Source organism: Aaosphaeria arxii, assembly GCF_010015735.1.
Source record: "Aaosphaeria arxii CBS 175.79 unplaced genomic scaffold BU24scaffold_2, whole genome shotgun sequence".
Classification (NCBI taxonomy): domain Eukaryota; kingdom Fungi; phylum Ascomycota; class Dothideomycetes; order Pleosporales; genus Aaosphaeria; species Aaosphaeria arxii.
The window spans coordinates 3,045,680-3,056,648 of NW_022983475.1; the positions used below are offsets into that span (position 1 = coordinate 3,045,680).

Here is a 10,969-nt window from a genome sequence, read left to right on the forward strand (position 1 = left end):
ATTGCAATTTGTTTTGGGAGAAGTATAGACGAGTGGTTAGAATCATGATTAGCTAACTATCAACGCTCATCGTGCATCGCTGGCTATTGCTACTTTATGCCGGCCCACCAGCTAACAGCTGAGGATGCTTCCATCATTCTCTGAACCTCGAACCTCCCTACTTACTATCCAATGAAAAGCACATACATCTAAAGGAATGAGGGTGAGATGATAACTATCATCGATCATTAACGGCTCCGGAAATGAAACTGTTCCGTGTGGAGTCCTCGCAATATGTCCATTAGAACCAGAATTTCTTCCACCTGCGCGCAAACCGCTTTTCCAAACAATTGACCAAATGAAGAGAATGAGGACAAACTATGCAGGACTATGAAAGCAGGCGCTTAACAACGCCCATCACAGCATAATGGTCCAAAATGATTAACACAAGAGCTTAGGCCCAGAACACCACCCAATGCAGTTGAACAAAAGGAAAATACTAAGGCTCATCACAGAATGGTGCAGCAGCCATTGCCCTCCTTCTTGTCTTGGGACAAGAGGGCAGCGCGTGTAGCGGCTTCAAAAACGTCGTCGACACCATCGCCCGTCAACGAGGAGCATTCGAGGTATTTGCGTGCTCCAATCATTTCTTTCATATCGCTTCCAGCTTTCGAGGTCGTGAACTTCAAGCTCTTCTTGCGCATCTCTTCTTGTGCAAGTGGGTCGTCGCGAAGATCTTTCTTCAACCCAACTAGGATGATAGGCACGCCAGGGCATCTTTCGCGTGCCTCTTCCGCCCATTTGTGTTTGACGTTCTCCAAAGAGTCAGGAGAGTCTACAGAGAAGCCGATCAGGATCACGTGGGCCTTGGAGTATGCGAGTGGTCGTAGACGCTCATAATCTTCCTGGCCTGCTGTGTCCCATAGCGCTAATTGCACTGATTTTCCATCGACTCGACAGTCCGTGACGTAATTTTCGAAGACTGTTGGCACATATCGCTAGAGGCAGCATTAGCAGTGTAACGCTAGAAAATGTGCGCGAGGCGCAGCCAAACTTACAGTGGGAAAGTAACCCAGCGTAAACACGCTCAAGAGTGAAGTCTTGCCGCAAGCACCATCGCCAATAATGACCAACTTCCTGTTGTAACTTTGATCAGCATAATGAAGAATTGGAAATATTCGGCGAAAGCATCGAAACGAGATTAGTGGTGATTAATAATAAGGAGAAGAGCAAGTAGTAGTGTAGAGAAAGATTGGAAGGGATGAAGTAAATCCGAAGGTTTGAGATGTGGACATGGGAGCCATGTAGGTAACCCTATTTTTAGACTGGGGTGTTGTCGAATCGGGGAACACCAATGCAGGTTATCGCGCAGGGCCAGGATCACTGACAGCTCCAAAACATGGACTCTGCTGATCGTGTCGAGGGAAGAGGACATAGGGAGAGAAAGTGCTGGTCTGAAGAAAAAAATACAGGAGTGTATGAGGGGATAGGAGCATAATGGAGAGGGATACAAGATGCTGAGATGGGAACGGCTGAACAACTGACAGACAACCAGTGATCGGCAAACCAGAGCGTATCCCAGTGCCGGCTAGTAAAATTGACATCGAATGATTTTAAAATTCACACGTACCTTCGCATTACAGGTTCTCCATTCTGTGCCATCGTGTCAAATGAACAGGTGCGACGGATACAGCCTTTTCGGTGGGTGAGGAGTTGTAGAGTAGTGGTAGTAGTCCGGGGTCGAGGGGTCGAGAGTTTTGGTTCGGGGACGGGCGCGCGCAGAGCTTGCTGTATGTCCTACGGTATCGTTGTGGTTCCCGTAGAAGTGGATAAGATGTTCCAACGAGCGATTGCGAGACGGAGGGAGAGCGAGCGAAAATGTCTCACGGGTGTAATGGTGAGTCTCGAGGCGGGTTGATGAAAATGTAAAGTATGTAACCAAATTGATGGATTCGACGGAGGTTTCGGAAGAATTACTTTTGGAGGAGAATTGTCTCAATCGAAATGAGCGTGGCGAAGGGACGGGGTTGGGATGTAGTTATGGATGCGGTCGTGGTCGTGGTTGTAGTTGCGGTGGAGGTGGAGATGGGAGGGATGGAGCGAGCGGCGTCCTTTTGGCAGCGGCGACTTGGTGCACCTATTCCAACCGACGAGAGGAGGGAGGGGGGCGCGGCGAGCTGATGATAAATGGATTGATAAAGTTGATGGCAATTCCGACGACAGCAAACGGGCGCGCGCGCTTTGGGAAGAAGCGAAGCGAAGTTGGTGGAAAAGTCGAGAATACGGAATGGATGTTTTCTGAGGTTTCGGGGGTTGGTGGTAGTTTAAATGTAATGAAGGTGTAGGTGGTGTAGGTAAGGTGAAGTAAAGGTGGAGGAGGAGGTGGTGGACGGGTTAACTACGAGTAGGTAAGGTAGAGAGAGGAACGAGTACCCTAACCTGCCACTGCCTGCCCTGCCCTGCCCTGCCCTAACAGCAACAGCCAACCTTACTAGGTGAAGGTTACTAGCAGGACTTACTAGAGAGATAATAGTGCCAAGACATCTCTCTCGAAGATCCACGACATCCTGGCACCTTTGGACTTCAACGTCAACACCACACCCGCAAGGCCGCACCCCACGTCACATTCTTTTCCTCGATTCAGTTGTCTAATCACTAGCTATAGATATCGAGTCCCTGCCCGGCGTCGAGAGGAGTTTCGCGCCAGTTGCCCGTTCAGAGTACGTTGCAAGGTGGTGGAGGGGTGCATACTTTCGCTTTTCGTCCTTCACCACCGTCCCTACGGCCTCTCGCTGTCGTCCTTTCCATGGTTCGCTTTTCCTCATATAAAGGCTCTAACAATTGATCCATAGCTCACACGACCAACCTCGGACCCATGGCTCAGGGTACGAAGGGCCCTGCCGCGTCAACGGCAACACTCAACAACGGCGTGCCAGGTTCGCACAACCCAACACCAAGCGGCCCGAACCGCAAGAAGCAAAAGCGACGAGAGAAGGAAGCCGCGAAAAAGGCAGCCGAGGCAGAGAGGCAACAACAGCAATACCAGCAATCCGCGCCTACAAAGAATGGCCACCCGCCACCAGCCCACGGTTCGGCCGCCCACGCACATAAACCTCCACCAGGACAGCCTGCTCCTCGCTATGCCGAACCAGAGCTGGATCCCGAGCGCTACGAAGAAGGGGACGAGGTATATTCGGATGAAGGCGAGCGGTACGAGCAAGCATTCGGGAGGAATGGACATTATCCATCAGGGTACGTGGACGCTCAAAGCGCAAGCGGTACTGGCAAGAAGTCCAAAAAGAAGAAGAAAGGGTCGTCTGCATCCCAGCAACCGGCCTACTCCTCATCCCTGGCCCAACGCAATTACCCCATGCCAGCCGCCCCACCAACCCAATCATCCGACATGAAGAAGGATCGCATATGGGATACCTCAACCTCAGAGGAGCGAGAACGCATTCGGGAATTCTGGTTATCGCTAGGAGAGGAGGAGCGCAAATCGCTGGTCAAGATTGAGAAGGAGGCTGTCCTGCGCAAGATGAAGGAACAACAGAAACACTCTTGTAGCTGCACTGTATGTGGACGCAAGCGAACCGCTATCGAGGAGGAGCTGGAAGTCCTTTACGATGCTTACTACGAAGAACTCGAACAGTATGCGAACCACCAGCAAGACGTCGGCCCTATCCTTCCATCAGCTCATTTCCCTCACCACGCCCATGCCCATGCTCACGCTCACGCCCACGCCCATGCACACGTACATGCACACGCGCACGCGCACGCGCATGCTCATTCTCCCGCACATCACCACCGCCCGATGTTGAGACCACCCGTACCGACCGAGATCTACGACGAGACGGATGATTTATCTCAAGGAGAAGAGGACGATGGTGATCAAGACTATTCAAATAGCGAGATATCATCGGAGGAGGACTATAGTTCTGAGGATCGTAGTCTACATGCAGGTGAAACCGACTTTTTGCAGTTCGGTAGCAGTTTGCAGGTAAAAGGTAAGTCACGCCTCAGCTAGAGTCTGTGGTCTGGACAGAAAGACTTACGTTGTACAGGCGGAATCCTCACGGTTGCCGATGATCTACTGAAGAATGATGGCAAAAAGTTCATTGAAATGATGGAACAACTTGCTGAGCGCAGAATGCAGCGAGAGGAAGAAGCGCAGTATCAAACTCATCCAAACATGTATCATTCTCGAGGTGGCCATAATCACGGTCCACAGGACGAGGCTGATTATGACGATGAAGACGATGAGGAGGAAGGGTATGACGAGGATGAGTATGAGGAGGATGATGAGGATGAAGATGTGAGTCATTGCGGAGAACGCCAACCCTCACGGTCACGATTGATGCTAATTTGATAGGATACAATGACGGAGGAACAGCGCATGGAAGAAGGCCGGCGAATGTTCCAAATATTTGCTGCACGAATGTTCGAACAGAGAGTCCTGCAAGCATATCGAGAAAAGGTGGCCGCAGAACGCCAACAGAAACTCCTTGAAGAACTGGCCGAAGAGGACCACGAGAAGGAAGCCAAGGAGGCGAAGAAGGCTAAGGAGGCTGCGAAGCGGAGGGAGAAGAAGGATAAGCAAAGGCAGGCCAAAGCGGAAGAAAAGGCACGCAAAGATGCTGAACAAGCCGCGAAAGAAGCCGAAGCCAAGGCCGCCGAAGAGAAGCGCGCAGAGGAGCAACGAAAGAAGAAGGAAGAACAACGGAAGAAGAGAGAGGCGGACCGTAAAGCTCAAGAGGAAGAAAAGAATCGGAAAGAAGCCGAGCGACTCAAGCGCCAGCAAGAAGAGCGGGAACGACAACAAGAGGCTGAAAGAAAGGCACGAGAACACAAGGCCCAGGAAAAGAAGGCGAAGGAGGAGGCCAGGCGAAAGGAGAGAGAGGAGCGCGAATCCAAAGAGAAGGAAGCCCGCGAGAAGAAGGCATTGGAAGACAAGGATCGCCGGGAACGGGAACACAAGGCAAAGGCTGAAAAAGATCGAGCCCGCAAAGAAGAGCAAACTGCCGCGGGAGCTTCTAGGAAAACATCCCTGCCCATTGCAGTGGCATTGCCTCCAGGCTTGTTAAAGCAGACATCGTCCAGTGGAATTCCCTCGCCGCACGTTACACCTGCAGTTCCCAAGGCACCCACTCCAAACAGACCTCGCCAAAGCTCCCAGCAAGACTCCTATGGATCATCGCCAAAGACACCGCATGCTGGCCCTGGAACTAGCAAGTCTATTTCTCCATCATCGCAACTCCAGAATCCTCTGATGCCGAAGGCGATCCTGACGAAACAGCCAGCATCGCAACAACAAGCGCCACTTCATCATACCCAGCCAACGTCTCCTTTACCTCCAATAGGACCTCCGCCAGGCATGGGTACCTCCGTGGGAATGGGTCACAACATGCCTCCTGGTCTGAACGGCTTCCCTCATGGTCAAACCCCAATCATACCTGGACTCAATGGCCCACGCCAGAGCATTGGCCAACACATGGCTATGTTTCCTCCGGCACCTGGTTCACAGAGTTACCGACCGTTCCCTCCTCCAGGCATGCCCATGCCGAATCATCTGCCAATGGGTCGCGGATTCCCCATGGATGGACCTCCAGGCTTCGGCGGCCTCCCTGGATTTGGAGCTCCGAACCCGCTGCAAGGCTTCGGCATCGGTATGCCCTCACACTCCAGACAAGGATCCGGATCGTTTGAGAAGTCGACTGCTGAAATTCAGATTCCTGGATCTCAGGCTCAGCCGATCCAACGCCCAGCGCCAATTCAGAGGCCTTCTAGTGTCAAGCCTCATGAAGATGACCTGGCTGGATCTGATGTCGATGAGTTGGCAAGTCATCTAGGCAGCAAAGCTCTCCTTGACGACGTAGACGACATGCCCGAGTACCCTCAGCAGCAAGATGCACGCCGTACGAGTATCCAGACACCCATGGGCTCCTTACGGGGAGCACCTCTGGGCTTTGGATTTGGAGATGCACCAGGCCAACCTCGAGCAGATCCATTCACTCCCTTCGGTAGTGCCGGCGCCGGCGGCAATCCATGGGCTCAACCAGTGCCATTCCCGATGAGCGGGCCAGGCTGGGGAAACTCTCCCACCTCAACGCTATTCAGCAATCCATTCCCAGGCCCGATGATGGGAACACCACGACCTGGCGAGCAGCGCATTGTCTGGATTCGGAAGATGGTCTGCCAAGCTTGCAAGTCCCTGGCTCGACAGGCTAGCCCTGACGGCTTTTTGGACGCATCTGAAGTTCACCACCAGGTCGACCAGATACGCAGCCAAGCCGAGGCGGCTGTCCTACCCCAAGAGATCAAAGAGGCTTGCGACATCTTCGGCGACAGCGGCAACGGCGGCGGCACGCTCGAATACAAGGAAGCCGGCCCCAACGCGGGGAGAATATCCCACATCAAATTCGTTGAGGACCGGGGTCCACCACCAGCATCTGCTCTAGGCGAGATTGGCAGCCCAGTCCCGTCGCACAGCGTACCTGTTGGGTCATTCGGCGCTCGACCATTTCCAGGCCTCGGACCTCAGGGATTCTGATAAAAAGAACCCAGAAGATTCGCCAAAGCGGTTCGGTTGCATTGGCGAATAACATCATTGTTCCAATATCCAATTGTTTCTTTGCATGGCTTTGAATCATGCTTTTCTACAGCAGCCCCTTTATTCACAAATGGGTGCTATTAGGGATGTGTTTGCTCTTCTTCTAAAGTAGCTCGCTCCTTGACTGGGATCAGGTAGTCAACCAGAGACTCATAAGTTCTCTGCGAAAGGATTGGTTTATCCGTTCTTCCATGTTCTGATTTTATGACTTTGATGTTGTGATGTATCCCGTGATATCTGACTATGCTGCACGCCGCCCTACCTCTTCGGTGTGGATATCCAAACCAATGGCACTGATCTTTTAGATGCGAACACAATGCTTCCTTACTTCATATTCTCGATGCGCTGACCAAAGAAACGTCGTTACTATTCAAACATCCATGTGATCTTTCGTTTTCACTCAAACGAAAGAGACTACAGGAAGCCATGTGACCCCCTCTCAACGACGCACGATCATCGACAACGTCATGTCCGCACTTCACATCCCCCAAATTCATCACTACTCAAACCCCATTCACAAGCTACGACACCAAACACTTCCTCCTACCCCTTCTCAACCACTGGGTATATAACCCCTCCCACTCCCCTCAATCCTCTCTTCCCTTTCCTCACCTCCACCACAAAGACACAACTTCCAGAAACAAAACGAACAAGAGATAAGGTTTCAACAATGCATGTCCTCTCTTTGTCTCTCGAAAAACTCAATGTCGAAGACGCAAGCTTGCATGTCCTCCCCCCCTCTCTCTCTCTCTCTTTTCAAAAAATGACCGGAAGCAATTGGACATGTCCTCTGTCTCTCGAAAAGAAGATTGAGGAAACTCGCATGTCTCCTCTCTCTCTCGCTTCGAAAAACCAAGGAGCAGAGGCGGAATGTCCCCTCTCTCTCTCTCTCTCTCTCAAAGTCGTATGAGAGAACTAATATGTTCTCTCTCTCCCCTTGGGAAAAAAGTCCCAATCTGTTTCCACAATGTTGGTCGGCATCCAGGGATATCGATCAAAAACGTCCTATTGGACGAATCATGTTGTCGGCTTCGGCTGTGTGTGAAAGGATTAAAGGAGTGCAAAAGAGTATATTATGCTGCTAAGAATGACGAGTGAAAGTTCACACTTGCCAGTCCATGTAATTATGCATTCAATCTATGGATAAGAATAAGGCTAATATGGCAACTTGGAACTCGGAACTTGGATCCTTCCATGGCGCTTCCCTCTTGAAAAGAAAATCAGCCAAGGACACCCATATGTCCTCTCTCTCTCCCTTGGGGGAAAGCCCTAAGATTTTTCCCCGATGTTGGTCGATATCCAGAGATATCAATCAAAAAGTGTTTGGGTACGAGGCATGTTGTCGGCCTCGTCTCTGTGTGAAAGAGTGAAAGAATAGAAAAGAACAGGCGACGAAATTGTGAGAACAAGGGGGAATGTTCACACTTGCCCATATATCTAGATCATGGCCACCGTACGATAAAGAACAAAGGAACCATAGCAGCTCGAAAACGACGGTTTGACCATGTTCTCTCTCTCTCTCGAAAAAGATAATATCCAGGGAACACATGCCCTCTCTCTCTCTCTCTCGGAAAGAGAAATGCCGAAAGCTGATGTGGCCTCTCTGCCTCTCTCCCTCGGAGAAAAAGATATCGGAAGTGGAACGAATGTTGGTTGGCGTCGAAAGATATCAATCAAAAAAGTATCTGTGGACTTCGCATGTTGTCGGCCTCGCCTTTGTGAGAAGAGGTGGAAAAGAACAGGCAATTCTGCTACGAGATAAAATGTGAAAATTCACACTTGCCAATCCATACACCGATGCACCCACTTGCCGAACGAGTGAAACAATGGTTACATGACAAGTAGTCCATCCTATACCCTACACAGGATCAGTCCTAATCAACTCCACATCTGAATTGCTGTGCCGCCTCTGAACTTCCGTTCAGGATTGCGACGGTTATGGCTCTGGATGGAGTCATGGGTTTTCCTTCGATTAGGACCATGGTGTTATGGTTGTTCCTTCCAGCACATCTGCCCATGTGCACCCAGAACGTTTCCCCATCCGTACCACACCGTTATGCCACTGAGGTCAGTGGTCCATAAAAAAAACCGGGGAAATGTCACGGTCTATGGTTCTACCCTATCCCTCGCAACTCGGAACTTGGACATATCTTCTCTCTCTCGAAATTGAATCACATGTACGAAATGTGGTTTGGCGTTCAAAAGCCGTAGACTAGAAAGAGCATGTCGAGACTCCCTGTTACCAAACTCCACTTGCAGAAAAGAGCAGGCGATCCTGCTACGAGGCCAAGTCGAACTTTCGACACTTCATGTCCTCTCTCTCTTGAAAAGTAACTATCCGCTCAGTATGTAGTTCGGCGTCAAAAGCCATAGACCAAAAGGCGTATGTCGAGAAGCCATGTTACTAAAACTCTATTCTGTTTGAGGATGAAGAAAGAAGCAAACGGTCTAGCTATAAGACTAAGTCAGAATGTCAACACTTGGTAAAACATACACGCTATGGCCACCGGAGGATGAAGAACAATAGAGAATCTGGAACCAACTCTATATGCCTTCTCCCTCTCGAAAAGTAACTATCTGTACAGGATGCGTTCCAGCGTTAAAAGCCATTGACGAAACACCATACGCCGAGACTCCATGTTACCAAAATCTACTCTCTGTAAGGATAAAGAAAAGTGCAGACTGTCTGAGCTATGATGCCAAGTTTGCATGTCGACACTTGCCAATCCACAGACTCTATGGCCACCTGATGATGAAGAAGAAAAATCTGTCGAAGATTACGAATGTCGTCTCCCTCTCGAAAAGGAACTATCTGCACAGAATATGATTCGGCGCCAAAAGCCATAGACCACAAAGAATACGTCGAAACTCCATGTTACTAAACTCCACTCTGTTTGAGGATGAAGAAAAGAGCAGGCTATTTATGCCAGGAGACCAATTCGGAATTTCGACACTTACCATGTCATTTACTCTACGATCGCTGGACAATGAAGAAGAGAGATTGGGCGAAGTGTGTGCAATGCCGTCTTCCTCTCGAAAAGCAACTATCTGTACAGAATTTGAGCCGGCGTTCGGAAGTATTGCAGGAACAAAAAGATTTCAAATTCTTCCTATGTTGTCGGCGTTTTGTGTGCTGAAATCTTGCAGTCGAGTACACATAATGCTTCTGGGAAATCAAGCCCCGATACCGAAAGAATATTCTCTCTGGGGAGATAAAAGATAAAATGCACGAAGCAATGGAAAATCACCGATTGGCGAAGAAATGCTGTTCCCTCCGGCTGTCTCGAAGCATGAAGGGCAATGACAAGCGACTCATGTCCCCTCTCTCTCTTTCGAAATAAAAAACACATCGGTTGTTATCCTAAACGTAGGACGATGTCAAACGATGTCGGTGAAACAGACTGGTCAACGACCCATGTTGCCAGAGTCCGCATCAGTTGTCCGCTTTCCGCCGCACCCATGCAGCCCTTTCCCGCACCCACGGATTCAAAGCTGCCATCGAAGACTTCGATACTAGCTATCCATGTCCGCTGAGGTTGCTGAGATCCGCCGAAGAGTTCGAGAGGGATACTGATCAACTGAGCATCTAGTTGGATAGCGAGCATCTCCGCAAAGAGGCTATCCAGCTCTTTTTCACGTCTATAGAGCCGTGCCGACTTCCCCTTACGCCGACAGGGCCCGGCACTCAGCTCGTCCCCGAGCCCCAAATAAGTCTAAACGAACAGCTATTAGACGCCTTGCCCGACGTTGAACCTTTGCCTGATAGACATCGAGGTTACCGCCGAGCACAAGCGGTCTGAAAGGTGTAAAAAATACACGAGGACAATCCCCAAGATGAGAAAACTCGATGAACAAACGAATGTTTTCTCGGGGGAAAAGAAATCGCCAAACCAGAAGAACGAACGTAGCCTATCTTGAATGGAAAGCGTGCCTTCCTCTGGTCGTCTAAAAGCAGGAATAGCTTCTGATATAGACAAGACATGAGTCCAAGGAGAGATGCATTATCTGCAATTATTCCCGCATTCCAAACGCAATGGAGCAGGAAAATGACACAGATGAAGATGCGCTTCTTCACGCGGAGTAAAGCGGAAAACTTCGGAGAACCCATGCTCACACAAAGTGTCACCTACTACATGGTGATGCAAAACGAACGATCCTCATTCACGGCCGAGAATTTTTGAGACGATGATAAACAAAAAGTGAGGGAAGCCAACGGATGAGAGGCACTGTGAGCTTCGAGCCCAAACTAAAGATCTTTGATGGAATGGGGAAATGAGCATCAGAATCACCATAGAAGATGAGATCTTGCCCTTTGAAATTTCAAGACCGGAAAAAACAGAGCGATGGCGCGCTGTTGTCGAGAAAGACACTGAAGAATCAAAC

At 50.0% G+C, this 10,969-nt stretch overlaps 2 protein-coding genes across 2 annotated transcripts; one reads left to right on the plus strand and one right to left on the minus strand.

Annotated features, from left to right (window-relative positions):
- Positions 1 to 488: 488 nt before the first annotated feature.
- BU24DRAFT_431342 (uncharacterized protein) lies at positions 489 to 1,641 on the minus strand (the record flags this gene model as incomplete). The annotated part of the gene is made up of 3 exons (XM_033529864.1): positions 489 to 977; positions 1,038 to 1,125; positions 1,610 to 1,641. The coding sequence occupies 3 exons, from the start codon at positions 1,639 to 1,641 to the stop codon at positions 489 to 491; spliced, it is 609 nt and encodes a 202-aa protein (XP_033387935.1).
- An 802-nt stretch (positions 1,642 to 2,443) lies between these two features.
- On the plus strand, positions 2,444 to 6,769 carry BU24DRAFT_439665 (uncharacterized protein). The gene is made up of 4 exons (XM_033530323.1): positions 2,444 to 2,699; positions 2,832 to 3,983; positions 4,041 to 4,291; positions 4,349 to 6,769. The coding sequence occupies exons 2-4, from the start codon at positions 2,855 to 2,857 to the stop codon at positions 6,524 to 6,526; spliced, it is 3,558 nt and encodes a 1,185-aa protein (XP_033387936.1). The 5' UTR covers positions 2,444 to 2,699; positions 2,832 to 2,854; the 3' UTR covers positions 6,527 to 6,769.
- Positions 6,770 to 10,969: the final 4,200 nt, after the last annotated feature.

Excerpts from the sequence above, each read along its gene's own strand:
- BU24DRAFT_439665 (XM_033530323.1), top strand. The coding sequence starts at position 2,855 with ATGGCTCAGGGTACGAAGGGCCCTGCCGCGTCAACGGCAACACTCAAC. Across the intron at positions 3,984-4,040 it reads TAGCAGTTTGCAGGTAAAAG|GCGGAATCCTCACGGTTGCC; the intron begins GTAAGTCACGCC and ends TACGTTGTACAG. Across the intron at positions 4,292-4,348 it reads AGGATGATGAGGATGAAGAT|GATACAATGACGGAGGAACA; the intron begins GTGAGTCATTGC and ends CTAATTTGATAG.